This window comes from Histoplasma capsulatum, assembly GCF_000150115.1.
Source record: "Histoplasma capsulatum G186AR genomic scaffold supercont2.8, whole genome shotgun sequence".
Classification (NCBI taxonomy): domain Eukaryota; kingdom Fungi; phylum Ascomycota; class Eurotiomycetes; order Onygenales; family Ajellomycetaceae; genus Histoplasma; species Histoplasma capsulatum.
Genome location: NW_025544808.1, coordinates 165315 through 183412, shown reverse-complemented (window position 1 = coordinate 183412; position 18098 = coordinate 165315). Strand labels below are relative to the sequence as shown.

Genomic DNA, 18098 nt, shown 5'->3' with positions numbered 1-18098 from the left:
TCTGTTCACCTGCTACTAGGATTCAAATATCAGGAACGTGAAGATCCAAAAACAGATTACTTGTCGTTATCTGCTATTGTTTTCCTGCTCTCAACTCCCCCAACACACTTTTTACACTAGTGGCAGACTCTAGTATCCTGGTCGACTGAGACAGGAAATATCATGGACGACACTCTCGAGCTCCATACGCAGTACTCCGTATACTGGCTGTAACCGTATAGGCCATACAGAGTCCTACCTTGTTGATCCGCTATTTCACTTTAGCCCTCAGCCTTACCGGCAGCGATTTTCCATCGGCTCGCTCCGGAGCCTCGGCTGATGGTTGACTGATGGTTGACGAGACGGTGCGGGGAGTCAGCAGCTCAAGATCTCAACTGCTCTACTTCAATTATGAACGGGGGTCCCAGGTCGCGAGGGACAGGGCGGGAATCCGAAAACCTAATATGCGAATTATAGAACCGTCCAGTCTCCTCATGGGATGCCTAGGACACATAATGGAACTGCCAATGCCCTATGTAACTGCAACCCAGCAAACTTTTTGCTTTTGTCTTCTTGGCTTCCTATGCCCAGTTCGTTGGACAAAGCCACCGAATCGTCCTGAGTATCTGGTGCCTCCGAGATACCCTGTGGTTGGTAGTTTCGATCATCCAGAATGTTTTGAGAGAGGAACAAACACCAGGAACTACCGGTAGAATTGTTTTTTGAATAGTATCTGCCCTGCTGAGTGGTTTCCCCGGCCTCCAAGGTGCCCCCATAGGCAAAATCTCCATTTCAACCCGTCAAGTCGTCGATGTCTTCATTTGTCGTCATGTGCATAGGACCTTGATTTTGTTTTCTTTCGGAGATCGGCTCGCCCGCATCCAGCCAATGAACCAAGATAGATATTGTTAAACCTGGGGGATCTGCAGTTCTATCTGACTGACTTGCCAGGTCCTCCTGCAATCTCGTCGACCATATCTCCACCATCTAGATGTTTCAAGACGATAGTAATATCCGAGTATCCCCAGCCCAGGGATCACTCCCAACAGGCTGCTGTAACCTGAAATCCCCTCGGCATGACTATTCGGAAATTGTGCTCGAGCATTCACAATTTTTGAACAATGTACCGCTGTGATCAAAGTGGGGTTTCAACTGGTGGAAAATGGAGCAATATAGATAAGGGTTGTTTTGCCTGAATTCCAGATGAGAAGGACAGCAAGTCTTTTTCTGATTAAGGACAACTGTGTTACACCCACAGAATATGAGTTCTTTGGTGTTGTTTCTTGGATTTCTGTCGCTTGTGGTGGGACAGGCTAACTTGTTGTATGATCCTGCAAAATATCCTAATCTTCCAAGCTATGGACCACAGGTAATAGAAAGACTTTTACCCTCACTATCAAGTGTGCAGCCTAGCTGACAATCAATGTTAGCCCAATCCTCCATATATGGTGGACAATCAATACAATTACTTCAGAACTGCCCCAGATAAGGGTGAGTGTGTTTTTTTCCCACTGGCTATCGATGGACGCGCATACTCTCCTGGATATGACATTAACCTTGTACTAGAAGAGCAAAATGGACCAGTATGGCTCAAGTCTGGTAGTTTTGAGGCCTATATGTCACAACACTTGAAAAACCATAACCAAACCTCTGTTGGTACTTCTGAGAACTTAAAAAAAGCTGTTGAAAGTGCTTCAAACAGCACTGCTACAGCTGCTGCTAGTAGCTACTGGTTGCCAAAGCTTGCCCCTTTAGAAGTGGCAAGTACTCCCTCTCCACTGAGATTCTCTACTGGGCTAATCTAGTTTTACAGCAACCCCTTGCTGAAGCCGACTACAAGTTCTACCAAGATGTTGTGGAGTATGATGCTGACAACACAGGCAAGACTGATGCCACAGAGGCAATAAATGCAGCAATTAAAGATGACAATCAGTGTGGATTGGAATGTGGGAATACATTTGTAAAAGGAGCTATCATCTATTTTCCTGTAAGTAGACTCCCCTTCTGTAAATGTGGGCTAGCATTTCAATTAATACCTGCATTAATCTAGTCTGGAACATATAAAATCTGCCAACCTGTCATTCAGTTATACTATACTCAGTTCATTGGTGATGCCCTGAATCCACCCACAATTAAAGAATGTGATACCTTTCAAGGGATTGCTCTTTTTGATACAGATCCATATATACCTAATGGAAATGGTCAAAATTGGTATATCAATCAAAATCAATTCTTCCATCAGATTCGCAATTTCATCTTTGACTTGACAGAGATGTCCTTGTCAACAGCTGATCATGACCAGCCACTTGTGCCAACAGGCATTCATTGGCAGGTGTCTCAAGCCTGTTCATTGCAGAATCTGGTCTTCAACATGCCAAAGGCAACTGATGACAACAAAGTCACTCATGTGGGCATCTTCATGGAAAATAGTAGTGGTAGATTTGTCTCAGACTTGGTGTTCAATGGTGGCAGTATTGGCTGGCATGCTGGTAAGGAGACACACTTGTGTGCTTGCAAATTAACACTTCCCTACATGTCAATGTTAACAATTACTTTTGACAGGCTCCCAACAGTATACAACAATGAATCTCAAATTCAATGATTGCCTTACTGCCATTCAGATGATTTGATCCTGAGGCTTTAATTGGCAGCATGTTGAGGTTACTGGTGGAGCAGTTGCTTTCAACATCAGTGGCAGAGGGGGCAGCACAGGCCAAGGTATAGGCTCTGTCTCCATCATTGGTATGTTTGCAACAGATACTATGCTAAATCCTAGCTAACTTTTACAGACTCCCAGATCATGGACTGTCCTATTGTATCTTAACCAACACTCGGGATGACGAGGTTAATGGGCCCCCGAACATTGTACTTGACAATTTGAAATTGTTTAATGTTGAAACAACAGTTAAGAGTGATACTGGTGATATCATTCTCAAAGACACTGATTGGGTCAAGCTCTGAGCAATTGGATGTCATTACAAGGGGTATAATGGAACTTATACTTCAGGTGAAGTTGATGCACCTAAAAAGGGGACAGACTTGTTGGACATAAATGGCAGGCTTATCTATAACCCTCACCCTCAATATGAAAAACTCGGGGTGGGTGACTTCCTCATTGCAACAGAACATGGCTGTAAAAATGATGGCACAGGGGATAATACAGCAGATATTAACTCTTTCCTTGAAAAAGCCAACAAGAATGGTAAGATTGCTTATTTTCCAGCAGGCATTTACAGAGTTGGTGGCACTGTATTCATCCCAACTGGTTCTAGAGTACAAGGTTCAAGTTGGTCACAAATACAGGGTGCTGGATTCTATTTCAATGACCTTCACAACCCACGTGTGGTTGTACAGGTTGGTGAGAAAGGTGATGTGGGTGATATGGAGATAGTTGAGATGATGTTCACTACTCAGAGAGCTACAGCTGGTGCTATAGTTCTTGATAGGAATGTGCATGAGGATCGCCAGGGATCTGGTAAGTCATCGCAATTTTAATTGCCATGATTTTCAATACAAGATGCAATCCTTCTAACATAGAGCATTGATGGGCAGCTGCTATGTGGGACTCTCATGTGTGTGTCGGGGGAGCTTTGGGTTCGGATCTGGATGTCAAAACTTGCCCAAAATTCGAGTTTAGTGATGCATGTATTTGTGCTTCTCTCCTCTTTCATGTCACACCACAGGCCTCGGGCTATTTTGAGAATGTCTGGATATGGTTGGCAGATCAGTAAGTTAACCCTGTTTCTTCCTTTGAGCAAAGTGATGATGATTTGCTATGAGCATGATGGATTACAGCTGACTTCAGAATCTGATCAGCGACAATGACATGAGTGTTTATGATTCACCCGACAAGTTGGAAAATCAAATTAGCTTATACGCCGCCCGCGGAGCACTGATAGAGTCTGAAGGGCCCTCTTGGTTCTATGGCACTGGTTCCGAACACACTGTCATGTACCAGTATCAACTCTATGATGCAAAAAATGTATGTGGCCAATGGACTCAAATACTCAAGTCCGGTGCATTCTAATCATTTTTCATAGATATATCTTGGCCATATTCAATCAGAGACCCCGTATTATCAGCCAGTTCCAATAGCACCTTTGTCATTTGACTCTGTCAAGGAATTCCCTGGTGATCCATCTTTTGATAAGTGTGAGACTACTGGTTGTGAAGCAGCATGGGCTTTGCACATCATCAACTCAGAGAATATAACACTGCATTTCTCAGAATTATACAGTTTTTTCCAGGAATATTATCAGGACTGTGTTCCAACACATAATTGCCAAGAGTGTTCTCTTGAAGTCAGAGGCAGTAAGGATGTTACCCTCTTTAACATTTTCACAGTTGGCATGGTGGAAATCGGAATCAGTATCAAGTAAGAGCCATTTCCTGACACACCCTGGACGCGGCAAGTTGCTAATTTTCATTCTAGCCATGGCACAGTTTTCCAAAATGACTCCAATCAAAGGTTTGTAGGTTTTTTTTTTTTTTTTTTGATGTCTTTCCCTTGCTGAACTTGCTAATAAGTGAACACTTCAATCACAGTGGATTTACTACAGAAGTTAGTGTTTGGATTCCTTTGGAAGGAGATGATGACTATGACATTGTTTATATTGAATCTGAAGTCTATGATAAGCCCTCAGTTACATGCCCAGCTGATTGCATTCTTGTGTTTCCTACCAGTTCACTCTCTTCACCAACAACAATTGATCCAGGTAAATATACAACATCTGTTGAGTATGGAAACTGTGGCACAACAACAATCAGTGGGTGAGAAGTTCCTACATTCTATACAACAGTTACAACCATCACATTGGCTATAGACTCAATCACCACAGATGGAATGCCCTACTCAAATATTAATATAACTGGAGGGAAGACAAGTGCTTCTCTCACTGTACTGCCTAGTGTTGATATTGCACTCATCCCTGTGCCAATGCCAGATGGTGAAGGGAAGACAACAACTTGCAATATCACTGTTCCACCCTGGTCAGATATTATCAAAGGACCATCTGAAAGCTGGAGCAATCCCAATGCCTCCCCCACAGATGGCACTAGAGGAGTTTATCATACTTCTTTTGTGACCACTGTTGTTGCCACTCATCCAACTGTCTCAACTATTTCATTTCCATCAACTGTCAGTCCAATTGTTGTTAAGTGTCCTCCTAACTCAAAAGTTCCTTTCAATACTTCAAAGACAACACCTACAATTGACTGTAGAGTTCCCACAACAGTGTCTATTGGTTTCACTTATTCAGTAACAAAAGTTGTTACATTTATTGGTTCTTCTACTGGAGTTTTTACAGTTGACTGCACTGTCTCAACATCATTTATCAAGCCAGATCAAACAATTACTTCAGGATCAACAAATACATCAGTTAGTATTTCTAAATATATCTATAGATGTTTGATAGAGAACATATGGTGCTGATCATACACCTCAACAGACAACCACCCAGCCACTTCCAGTGTGGTCAACATGGCCAGCTCAAATAGTCACACTGATTGAGGAGGAGGTCAAGAAGCCAGAGCCAGGTAAAACACCTTGCAACCTCTGGTTCTTCTCTGTAAGTTTTAGTCAAATATCAAAATTATATAATCACCTTGGGGCTCAATTGACTGGATACAGTTCTGTCTGAATAGAGATGGTGGCAAAACTAAAGGCTTACGCTGGAATCTTCCACCGGGCATATACCCACCGTAAGTAGTGTGTTCCAATATACCTTCAACTATTAAGTAATGACGGTGCATTGACATGATTTATTCCCACGTTTAGGGGCCCGCCACCCCCCCGCGCAATAGATCCTCCTCCATCATGGACGATAAAGCCACCTCTCCCACCTTGGCCCCCAATCACGTAAGAATAGATTTTTGTTCAACCCATCCGTTGCAAATCATGGAGGTACAGCATGAACTGACTTGCACTTAGGGTTGGACAAGATCGTATCTTAACATATCCCAAAGAGGAGCCTACTAAATGTGAGAAAAAGTCTGCATCGGTTTGTGCAACAACTGTATTTAAGACAACAACAAGTAGAGGAACAATCACCTCTACAGTTACATCTACCAGTTCCAGATGTGATACAATTTACGGCTGTTCAGCATCAGATTGGGATACAACAACTACTAGCACAAAACCAAGTAACTGTCCATCATCACCAACTGCCCGTCCCACTGGACGGCCCCCTACACCTCCTCCAGGCTGCCCTGCAAATGCTCTCGTATATCCTTCCAACATGGACAACGTGGGAAATATTCGCCAAATTCTTGCTAAATACAAAGACAAATATTTGGAGGTCAGATCGGAGGCGCGACATTTCACAGTATTCTTTTGGATTCCTTACTTGGACCAAGAGACCATGGACTCCTTGTTAAATTCTGTATGGACCCTATAAGAGTTGAAGTATATGAAAGCAAAAACTGATTTAATTCCCTAGCCCGACGTTGCAGACGCATTTTATTACGAACGCCGGCCTGATTATGGAGATATTAGAGACCCCAAACCGGATGGACTCGCCCGAGCCTATGGTATGAGTAATCCCATCGAAGTCCCCAATCCCCGTAGCCAGGAAGGTGCCGATCATTTGAATAGCACTGTGGTGGTTCGGGACAATGGCAATGTGAATCCCATGGCACCAGCTCCCACAACACGAGTAAGCCCATATATTTGGGATCTCTCACAGATCTCCATGCCGAGAGGCCTGATTTGGAAGGCCAGTGACAGTGGTACTGTAGACCACAATGGTTGGTATATGTTCCATTATGACAAACTCGCAGGGGACGATCAATATATATACATCATGGATGAAGACAAAGTCGCTGAAACCCATCCGGTGAGATCCCTCATTTTAACTCTTTGTAGCACAATACATTTAGCGTCTTTTCACTGGTTAAATTTTTTTCAGAATACAAACTGACTAAGGTTCAATTTGCACAGGAGATGACATTTCACAATGACATTGAATACTTGTGGCCAGATGATCGGTACCTCTGGCAAGGACCCGAGCAACCTAATGTGAGACACGCTACTGGGGTGGCTTCCAAGGTTTTAGGGAGGAATTTGGGCTCATGCCAGCTTTGTACACTCATTGTTGCATCTTTATTTGAGGGAGTTGATTCTCAAGATGAAAATATATACACGGCACGATACTTGGACCAATTAAAAAACATCATCGATGATGTCATAGCCAAAAACCGGATGGGCATGGCAGTCATTAACATGAGCCATAATTTCGAACTAGGGAGCGTTGAAATGGTCTTCATACGCGAGTTTCGTAAGCATATATGCTCCCCTTGTGCCTCTACTCGTGTTTTGCCAATCCACCGTTCAATTCCTGTCCTCTATTATTTTGAATTTATCAAGCTAAGGAGTCCAACACCGCTTTTCCTTCCTCTGCTAATTCTTATTCAAATACTGGGTGTGCCTCACAGATCAGCTTCTTGTTCAGCTAGACAGTCTGGACGTTGTTATAGTTGTCTCATCTGGCAATGACGCCGATACATCGTACGATATCAATGGTTATCCTTCCCTATTCGGCCAACCTGGAAATCCATATTACATACCAAATATCATTGTTGTGGGAGCAACAGATATGCATGGCCACATGGCAGATTTCAGCCAATATGCCGATTGGATGACTACTTTTGCTCCTGGAGACGATGTTTGGATTCCTTTGGGCAACAAAGACTACGTTACAACTGGCGGAACTTCGTATGGTGAGTTTGCTATTCTCCTCGATGATACAAAGTAACCACAACAATAAATCCTGCGAATAAAAAGTAGTGACAAATGTTATCAAACCCTAGCCGCCCCCTTAGTGTCTGGTTTGGTAGGATATTTCCGGTCATTACCGTCCCCTTGGGTAGACCAATTAAAGAAACCTGCCAGTGTTAAAAAGATGATAAAGATTTTTCACCGCCGCATTACGGTCATGGATGGAACAGTAGTGGAACCGACAGATGTTCAAAAGATGAAGCCCATCATATGGAATGGTCAGTGGGGAGACTATTCCTGCTTATCGGACTATAAGACCGTTGATACTTGGGACCCCCTTGGCATTTGCCCAAGAATCAAATTAGACCTTTCAGAAGAGACGAACGAGGGAGAAACGGTAGCGCCATGCGATGACGACTTTACATTATTTGACAACTCACAGAAGCGGTTGGATGGCACTTATTGTCCCCGTCTTCCCAGGGCCGACCCAGGTAGCCACACTGTCAGCTTCACCAGTAAAGGTGGAGTAAAACCAGCTCCCACATGTGCATCTGGAACTGGTTGTGGCGGTCACTTGTGCACAGGCTTCTTCTGTTCACCAATGCCAACAGGAGTGCCCCCTGACCGCCATGACCCAAAGGACCCAAATGCGAGCAGTCAGGTACCAACGACCACCAGGACTACAGGTCCACAGCCCACATGCGATGACAAATGCAAGCTGGACAAGGGCAACCGATGTTCATGTGGCGAGAATGGATGCGATGATAAATCACCTAGCTGCTGTGCCAATGCCAGCTGCCCCTATTGCGATTGTGGCGAGAATGGCTGTAGCCCCAGCTCACCCTGGTGCTGTGGAAATGATTCATGTGAATGGTCAAGGACAGGTGGTGGTGGAGGGAACAATCCTCGCCCAAAACCAAAAACTGGTTTTGTCATGATTTCAGTGTCCGATGTCGACAATCCTGCTCCACCATATATTCACCATTATTGGGAAGTCTGGTTAACAACAAACCCAAAGACAATTGATTATTGCAAAGATGAATCTCTTGTGAAATTGAAAACAGATGATGTACCACCGGCATTACCTCCTTCGCTTGGACCATTTACTGCTGAAGGGATTACTTGCAAATACACCACCGACAAGAAATCAGTTGGGAAGCTAGAATGTGATTCTAATGTTGCCAAATCCTCATGCGCGCTTATGGATCCAATTAAAAAATGGGAATGCACCCTAGAAAACCCGGTAAAATGGCTCACTGTCAGGTGTGAGTGGGAAGGACGGCAATAGAATGCGCATCCGGGCCGCTTGAATGGAGAATGCCGGGTTTTCTCTGGGGACCGGTTGATTCGTGAAACGGGGTTGGGAAGGCTGTATAATTGCTATCAGGAAATTGATATACTCATTGTACATAGTATTTATTTATGAGTCTTTGCCTTCGTGCAACCAAGGTGGTATCAAAAGCAGTTCAACCTTTCAAATTACTTGACCATAGTATGTTCGGATAAACTTTCCTCCTACTCTCCTCTGACAGGAAGATAGAACAAACAGCTTCGATCTGGCTCCGGCGCATCAACCAACCACTGTGCTGTTTGTGCAGCAATTATTCGAGCTCTTCTGTTATTCCTTCGTCATCTAATCCTTTAAGCAGAAGCGGTGCCATCTCTTTCCGGTGACCTATCCTTTGTTTGATTCCCTCGGTGGTCATGTTCTCAGCGCGAACTTCTGCACCCTCCCTGGGAGGATTGACTGTCAATACATCTTCTGCGAACTCCTTGTTGTAAGTAAGCCTATAGGTTCCCTCCTTTGTCCCCTTCCGTTCCTCCAGATATTCTGGTTACGATGGTTCATACCCATTCGTGGTGGTTTGAAACTGCTCCTTGAGGACTGCTTGTGGAGGACTTCTGTCAATATAGCGGGCGTTTATCGTCCCGCAGAAAGGAAACAAAAGGAGGTGGAAGAGGATGCAGAAGAACCTGTTGAATTGAGAATGCCTGATACTTACTATTGAAATCTTTACGATAGTGGAGCAAATACTGCATCGACCGCACCTGCGAACACAAACGCCCCAGGCGGATCATCGTCTGGCGGTAATTTGTTTGGCGCTGTATCCACCACCCAACAGCAGCAACCACAGTCAGGAAGCCTCTTTTCTACCCTAGGTACGCAGAACCAACAGCAACAGAAACCGGCCGGAGGAAACCTATTTGGAGGACCCGTTCAGCAGACACAGCCGGGTTCTGCAAGCCTCTTTGGAAGCACGCAACCGAAAAGTGGAGGCTCGCTTTTTGGGGCTGCCACCCAGCAGGAACAACCACGAGCACAACCTCAATCAGGCGGGCTTTTCGGCGCTCCACAGCAAAGGCCCGCTGGGATCTCCCTCTTTAGTGGGGCTACACCTATTTCCCAACCTACTACTTCCCAACCACAATCCAGCGGATCTCTGTTCGGCGGGCTTAGCCAATCTACGGCCACCACCTCGACGACGACAGGAGGTTTATTGTAAGTAGTGTCTGTCGCTATATTGGGCCCCCCCTTTTTTTTTTCCTATAGTTTACTAAATTGTATCCTATGTAGTGGTGCGGCTCAGCCCCAACAGCAACAGCAACAACAACAGCAGACACAACCAACGCCATCGCTCTCGCTATTCGGAAACCGAGTTACGACAACGCAAGGAGAACAAACGCCAGCGGGTTCAACAGTGCGGGGCGTCAAAATTGACGTTTCGAACCTCGTCCCGACAACTAAATTCGAAAACTGCACTGATGATCTTAAAAAAGAAATCGAAGCCATTGACACCTTCATCCTCAACCAAATCCGCATGTGCAACGAAGTTGCTGACGTCCTCCCCGCTATCTCGTCACAAGGTGCCCTCGTACCTAATGATGTCGAGTTCGTCCAGGGAAAACTAGATACCCTCCAAGAAGCCCTTGAAAACGACGCCAATGGCATTGAAAGTGCTCGTGTCCTTGTAACACGGGATGCATTGGAGGCTAAGCTCGTCTTCCGTGCTCTCGACAGCCTTCTCCTGCCCCTCCAATACCAACCTACAACAGCAGACATTTGGTTTCCACCAGATCAACAGCCCAAATCTCTACCAAGCCGCTCTCGACGTCCTGGCCTCCGTTCGCGTCGCCTACTCGCTCTCCCTGAGGATGCGGAGGATGACTCCCGTCTCGGCGCCACAGGCAGCCCGACAAATCTGGTCGATTACTTCTCCCAGCGCACAAACGATATGAACAGTGTCGTTCAGAAATATAGAGAGAATCTGAAAGAGATTGAATCTCATCTTCGTGGCGTTGAGGCGTCACTTGTGCAGAGGATCCATGACTTATCTTCGGGGAGCAAGGATGGTGGAGCTCCGTCCCTTGTGTCCACGTCCAGAGCGAATGAGCTTGCTGCAACGCTGGGGGATGTGGAGACGGCCATCCTTGGAGTTGCCGGGCGAGTTGGGGGTGTTCTAGAAGAGGTTCAGGAGCTTGTTTTGGGACCCTTGAGTATGCGTGGTAATGGGATAGCAAATTGAGGGCGAACTGATAAAAATGGAATAAATTAATTATAAATTAATCAAGGGAGACTAAGTCGAAAATATCCACTTTTACTTGCTCTGCTCGCAGTTTTCTTCCTACAACCCCGCAACCCAACCCCGCCTCCTCTCTCTTTTTTTTTGTATTATTACTCGTTTATGACGGTGTTTGTCCGGAATTTTTGTTGAAGTCAGACGTGGAGCAAATATACAATTGCTGGATTCGAATGTTTGGCGTTAAATGGCTTAGTTACGCATAGAGGGCTCTGAAGGCCTATAGCGTATGAAAATTAAATGGATCCTAATGAAGTATTCCCCAGATAATCTTTTCCCATGACCATATCTCTAGTCCCTAACGACAATATTTCTCATGTCTCCTACGGAATTAACTGTAAATGCACAAAACTGAGAGAGTTGATCCTTCCCAATGACGCTATATAAAACATGCTATCGTACATATGCTGATGGGATAGGAAGTAACTCGTATTTGAAATATTAGTTACATTAATGGGAATTGTCAATCCCCATACTGCTTCCTATCCCGAAAATGTTGGATCGCGGATTAGAACCTTGGGTGGAGGCGTCAGAGGGGCGGCCGATTTTGATGCCAGAACTCAGGCCATAGTTGCCAGAGTTAATGTTAGAAAATCTGCTATCAACGCCTGCGGGCGCGAATCGTTGTGGAGCAGGGAAAATCTGAGTGTTTGGTGTATAGCCATGTTGTTGACGCTCCTGGCAATCAGGCCTCTGGGTCGAAGATGGAGGGCCAGGGAGCCTGGTTCGATGTTGCGGCGTCGCTGGTAGTAATGTGGCTAGAATTTATTAGGTCAAATCAAGCTACGCCATATAACTGGATGAACTTTCACACGTACTGGTCCGAAAAGACGGTGGCATACCGCTAGGAGGAGGCATTGCCGCGGAGTCTAAGCGATTTTTCGTGATACTTCCACTCCCACTCCTTTGATGGCGGTGCAGTTGTTCGATTCCTGAATTTGCCGTTGGGTACCTGACAGGGCTATGTCGAGGAGATGGAGCCAGAGAGGTTGAAGGACGGAACAAATCATCTGCGCCCGAGCCGGAGTTGGCCCTTCCACCAAGGGACTCAAGGACCTGGATTACGGAATCCGATGCTGCTGTTTGAATCTGAGACCTCATCGCCTGGTTTTTAAGGAGATTGTACAGGTTCGTTACTTGGGCATGCTTCTTGCATTTATCTCGATATATCTCAACTAACTCATAGTTCTTCTTTTGCAGCTGCTCCTGATTTATTTGCATTTCTACAGTGGCGCATAAGCTACAGTTCATCGAAGACTGGGGGAGGAAGATAATACCTGAAATGCGGTTTTGCAGAGTCGATATTTCTGAGTTTGCGTCATGAATCACCTTGTCCATTTGTTGGTTTAGGATACCATATTTTTCGGTCAAACTTTTGCTGAGATATTCCTGATAAAAACTGTTTCACGTCAGACGCAGCACGCAATCAATATTTTATACCTCAGATATACATTTCCTGCGCAGACTGATACGTCCAGAATGCCAAAGCACGCCCAGCACATTCCATAATAGTATGGGGATCTAGTCCACTGAGTACGCTGGTTTTGTAATCTTCGCTAGGGTTGAGGACGGTAGAAACCGCATCGTCAGGGTTAACAAGGCTAGCGTGGCAAGCAGGGCATTTCCGCTCAGATGTTGTCGGTCGTGAAAGGCCAAGGTGGTCGGCACATTGATGGCAGAAAATATGTCTAACCAGATAAGCAGTTAATTTCGTCCCTCTAAGTCTCCCCCAAGGCAGAGGGTACGAACGAGCACGTAGTTACCACTGCCCTCTCACTCAAGGTTACTCTGCACTTCAGAGAATTGCATCGAAGACAAAAATCCAACGCCTGGGCCATGGCGGAGGGCAAAGTGGACGACGCAGTTTGACAGAACCGCAGACTAGCTCCAACACATATCACACTTCATTTGTATACCTGAAATCGATGAAGTGAAGTTGGAGTTGAGGAGAATTTGAAGTCAAACAGTTAGAAGTGGATTGCCGGATTAGGAAACCATCATGGTTGAGCCGCACCGAGCTTGAGTCCCAGCGGCGACGGGATTCGATTAGCATGGAAAAAGGAGTATGCTCGCATCTAGTATAGATACGATACTTGATAGGGTAAATCGAATGACGAAATCAATGTATGATATTGGAATACGCCATTCCCTTCTTTAAAACCAATAGAACACCGGTGCTTGGCCACATATATCCAGCCCTTATCAAAACGCCGCGCGGAGTAAATTTTTAAAAAAAGAAAGCGTTGCCTTTGTTATCCCTCCTAATGCTTCCCATCTTTTCCTCAAACTCCTTTCCAGGCTCGTATTCTCGCCAGAGGCTCGCGGGGAAGATATGCTTGTTTCTTTCGAACCATCTGCGGTCCACTACCTTGGTCAAAGTTGGGTCCATATCCGCACCTTCCAGAGTGGGTTCCGATTCAGGATCTTCGCTAGACTGCGGCGGTACCGTATTTGAGTAGTCGAAGAGTAGCCCTCCCGCAGTGGTGAAACTCGGGACTCGGTTCGCAATAAAATAATAAAATTCATAATGCTGTGAAGTGTGAGCGAGCAGAATGGTCAAGGGATTAAATGGAAGGCACAGAGGAAACGAATTGGAGATCGTGGGCATACATGTGGAATAATTATGTTCCCCCTAACACACATCAAATCATCAACACCAACCCTTGCCCATTCCCTACGATAGTCCCTACGGCCTCTACCACTCCTACCGCCCCCGCCAGCACCGCCAATGCCCAATTCCGCTCCTACTTTCCGGCACCGTTCAAGAAAAACCCATATCGGATCACCTTTCTTCACTTTCGCAGTCCCGGCAGGAATATTTGTCCCATCGTAAAACACAAACGGAATCAATATCTCAGTCGCTTTGACCCTCTCTTGAAGCGCCAAAAATTCACGCCGGAGTGCATCTCGAGTTTGTGCTTCAGCTTCCAAGGCGGATTTTGTGATAACTTTTGGGGGGGGGACAGAAAGGTTTGGGTTGGGCGCGATGCGTCGTGCGGGGGGTTTTGGACTGCCTTCCGCGGGAGTTTTCGTTGGGGAATTCCGATCACCGGCATCCACTGATAATGTGCCAGAAGCCTCTGAGGCATCCTCCACGTCATTGTCGCCAAAAGATAATTTGCTTTTCGAAAGATTACCTAGCTTCTTCTTCCTTTTCTTGGGGTGTTGTTCCGCAGACCCATTTTGTGGTGTCAGTGCACTATACTTTGATTATTAGCTATAATATATAGTTTGTTGTAAAGTGGTATTAGCCTACCCATCAGTTGTTTCTCCACCAGAAGGGGTGGCGCTCCTGGATGTCCCTTGAGCGAATCTTCCAAGAGATTTATCATGCGCCTCTCTTTCCTTTTGTTCGAGAACCTCAGCTCGTCTTTTCCTGAAGTCGGAGAGGTGAACCAGACCAACAGTTTGCGACTTCAACAAGTCTTCGGCAGAGGCGGTCTGGTTCATAAATGAACGGGGAGTGGACTTTCGGCTTTGAGGATCTAAAGACGGTGGCATTTTGTATAGGCAAAAGAAGGCAAACGCATCGCCCGCAGAAAGGTCTTTCGAACATCTTCAAGGAAGATGTTAGTTGCGCTTATTTGTATCACATCACGTGACAGTTTACGATCTTTGATCAAGCTGCTACTCAAGATATTTGTATATTTCATTCCTTATACTACGAGTACTGTAGGCAATACTGATGCTCTTCTTGCCGCTTGCGACTTTTCTAGGTCAAGTTTAGTCCTTTACTAGCTCCAAACTCGATACAACCAACATCACGGTGAGCAGTAGTTGCAGCTTCATAGCTTTCTGAAGATTATTCTGCGCTGGTCCCATAGCGGCGATGACGGAGGAAAATGATGACGAGCTCTACGACCCAACATATTCTGCTCCCTCTGCTGAGACATCAAAAGGCCCTGACACCCGATCTGACGAGACAAACATGACCACGACAGAGGATAAGGGACAAGCACAAGCGCAAGAGGAAGAAGAGGAGGAAGAGGAGGAGGAGGAGGATGAGGATGAGGTTAGTCCCTCTGGCAAGCTGGGGTTCTCGTTGTTACAAACCACTAACTGTGTGGCAGGATGATTTCAAAATCATAACGGATGGCCCCCCGGAAGCCACAATTGAGTCAGTGCTTAACCCCAAATTGGCTATTGATGTGTTACGTGCACACTGACAGAACGAATCACAGGCAACCCTCCCGACATTCTGTGCTTAGAAAGGAGTCTCTGCGACCGTCATCGACGGAAGCAACAAGTACACCTAAAGTTTCTGCTCCATCTATCGCCCCAAAAGTTGAAACGGCCACTATTCCGAACGCCATAACCGCGAAACCCACAGTCCCCCAGAAACCGGGTTCAGCGTATCCTGCTCAACACACATCAACTATCGATATCAATGCAAATCCCGTCCATCCTACGACTAGCAAACCTATACTCTCCACAGATTTAGACGCCGATTTCCCCACAGAAAATGATAAGCCATGGCGCAAGCCAGGATCAGATATGACCGACTATTTCAACTACGGTTTTGATGAATTTACTTGGGCAAGTTATTGCCTGAAACAAGATACGCTTCGAAAGGATATCGTCGACCAGAAGAAGCAAATGGACGAGATGCACGCATTCCTAGGTGCTGGACTACCTGGAATGCCAGGTCCAAGCCCAGGTCCAGGACCTGGAACTCCAAATCTCATGCCCAGCGGAGGCACTTCAGCCCCGGGCCCGGGTCCACCACAAGCCACCGGTCCCCCTCCTCCCGCAATGCCAGGAATGGCTCCCGGTATGCCTGACATGTCGCAGGAAATGATGCAGGGGATGTTTACCAGCATGATGGCACAGGGATTGGATCCTGCCTCAATGGATCCAATGACTTTCATGCAGCATGCACAGGCAATGATGGGAGGCGGCCAGCCCGGCCCGGTTCCGGGTTCGGGTCCGGGCCCTGGTGGTCCGCCGGGTGGCCAACCAGGTTTTGCTGGTCAACCTCCCGGACAGCCTTTCGGTGGCCAACCGCCGATGGGATATGGCGGGTACGAGCAACGGGGTGGAGGATTTGTTAGAGGAAAGGGCGGACGGCGATGGTGATAAGACTCCAACAATGGCTAAAAAGGCATAACATTGCTTATTTGAAGCTTGATATTTCCTGATTTGTTATGGCATATGTCCTTTTTCTAAATCGATTTCTACTAGGGCATTGAACAATTGACCTAGCAGTAGTACTATATAACCCCTGATAGTTGAAGAGGATGTTTGCGTTGTTTGCATGTATATGAAACTATACCGGATTTGGCCAACAGCTGTTGCTGTAGTGAGAAATTTCCAGAACTAACGCCAAGACCAGGAAAAAAAAGGCTGAACGTAAAAAAACACATTCATCCTCCTTCATCATCATTGCACAATACATCTCTCACATTCCCTGCCAATTGAACCTCACATTTCGTCTCCACGCATCTTTAGCTGTAGTTCCATCTCTCCCACTTTCCCATTATTATACCTCAAGTCTCGAAATGGTAAGCTATCTTTCCCTTATTTCCGTCCACCATTCGTCCTCCGACAGACAGCCCATGTTCGCATTGCCATGGGCCTTTTTTATTTTGGGCTTTTGCTGACAGAATTAAACAACAAATAGGCTCTCCGCAGCATCAAAAGCCTCGCTCCCCTCTTGGACCGCGTCCTCGTCCAGAGAATTAAGGCCGAAGCCAAGACTGCTTCTGGCATCTTCCTCCCTGAGAGCTCTGTAAAAGAACTCAATGAGGCCAAAGTTTTGGCTGTAGGACCTGGGGCTCTCGACAAAAATGGCAAGAGAATCTCAGTGAGCGTAAATGTTGGCGACAGGGTCCTCATTCCTCAGGTATGCCGCACTCTTCTCCAGCTCTTACACCATCGGTCGGATCATGGGAGCAGGATGGTTGCGCGATCTGCCATTGTGCAGAATTGGCGCATAGAACGTCAACTGTAAAGGAATTGCAAACAAGTGGCTGTTCAATCTCTAACGGACCCCCTTTCCACCTTTGTAGTTCGGAGGCAGCCCCGTTAAAGTCGGCGAAGAAGAGTACACTCTCTTCAGAGATTCTGAGTACGTTATAATTCTACCTTCCTGTCCAACAAAATCACTTTTCTAACATGATGCACGCCCTATAGCATTCTCGCAAAGATCAACCAGTGATGATACCATATTGAATGAAACACGTCGTTGTCGACATCAGCACCTGTACATTATGTAATACCATGAAATTCGGACTGCAACCTCTTGATGACAAAAGCGAAATGCATACATATATTAAGGGATATATCAAGGGGGCTGGCGGAAAGGAGAAAACGGATTACGCGACGAAAAGCGGGATGCTATTGCAGCGCCCTTGCAAACGATATCATAGCAGGCGGTGAAGGTGCGAGTACGCATGAATTGCACATAGCACTGTCTGGCATTTCGAACTATTCCGGACGAGCCTCCCCCTTGTTCCTTTGTGAATCGTTTATTTTGAATACGTTCTAGCCCATCGTATTAGTAGTGTCTTTATATGTTTTTGTATTTCCTTACATCTGTTTACCAAGAAAGCATAATACACACATTAAGATCTCCTCTCATCCCGCCATTTACAACTTCTCATTCTATAGTCACTTGGGGAATTTGAAAATAATGAAATCCGACCACTACAGACGAGCCAATTTAAGGTGGATGGTAGTAGCTGGTTTATGTGATGGAGATCAGTACAGACCACACGCTGCACATATTTTCTATCATGTCAATCTAACCATGCAAAGCCAGAGCGAGAGAATTGACGCCGCAAATATTTTTCGTATGTCCTGGATTGTATATATAAATGGGGGTGATC

At 45.9% G+C, this 18098-nt stretch overlaps 5 protein-coding genes across 5 annotated transcripts; 3 read left to right on the top strand and 2 right to left on the bottom strand.

Moving 5' to 3' along the window:
* Positions 1-1240: 1240 nt before the first annotated feature.
* Positions 1241-8981, top strand: HCBG_05855 (glycan 1,3-beta-glucosidase precursor; the record flags this gene model as incomplete). Its single annotated transcript, XM_045432904.1, has 21 exons — positions 1241-1348; positions 1410-1736; positions 1793-1966; positions 2030-2551; positions 2631-2721; positions 2777-2899; positions 2987-3454; positions 3532-3706; positions 3796-3961; positions 4020-4354; positions 4412-4447; positions 4525-4749; positions 4888-5356; positions 5427-5546; positions 5609-5679; positions 5756-5836; positions 5909-6359; positions 6417-6812; positions 6917-7253; positions 7411-7695; positions 7786-8981. 21 exons carry the CDS (start codon positions 1241-1243, stop codon positions 8979-8981), a joined length of 6156 nt encoding a protein of 2051 aa, XP_045286072.1.
* Positions 8982-9397: 416 nt separating this feature from the next.
* On the top strand, positions 9398-11251 carry HCBG_05854 (uncharacterized protein; the record flags this gene model as incomplete). Its single annotated transcript, XM_045432903.1, has 3 exons — positions 9398-9471; positions 9717-10193; positions 10269-11251. The coding sequence occupies 3 exons, from the start codon at positions 9398-9400 to the stop codon at positions 11215-11217; spliced, it is 1500 nt and encodes a 499-aa protein (XP_045286071.1).
* Positions 11252-11721: 470 nt separating this feature from the next.
* HCBG_05853 (cyclin) lies at positions 11722-13109 on the bottom strand (the record flags this gene model as incomplete). The annotated part of the gene is made up of 4 exons (XM_045432902.1): positions 11722-12029; positions 12090-12670; positions 12723-12959; positions 13021-13109. The coding sequence occupies 4 exons, from the start codon at positions 13107-13109 to the stop codon at positions 11722-11724; spliced, it is 1215 nt and encodes a 404-aa protein (XP_045286070.1).
* Positions 13110-13498: 389 nt separating this feature from the next.
* On the bottom strand, positions 13499-14800 carry HCBG_05852 (XAP5 domain-containing protein; the record flags this gene model as incomplete). The annotated part of the gene is made up of 3 exons (XM_045432901.1): positions 13499-13801; positions 13882-14470; positions 14528-14800. 3 exons carry the CDS (start codon positions 14770-14772, stop codon positions 13499-13501), a joined length of 1137 nt encoding a protein of 378 aa, XP_045286069.1.
* A 164-nt stretch (positions 14801-14964) lies between these two features.
* Positions 14965-17849, top strand: HCBG_05851 (pre-mRNA polyadenylation factor fip1; the record flags this gene model as incomplete). The annotated part of the gene is made up of 7 exons (XM_045432900.1): positions 14965-15283; positions 15342-15388; positions 15453-16306; positions 16720-16772; positions 16892-17113; positions 17280-17338; positions 17404-17849. 7 exons carry the CDS (start codon positions 15101-15103, stop codon positions 17426-17428), a joined length of 1443 nt encoding a protein of 480 aa, XP_045286068.1.
* Between the last annotated feature and the right edge of the window lie 249 nt (positions 17850-18098).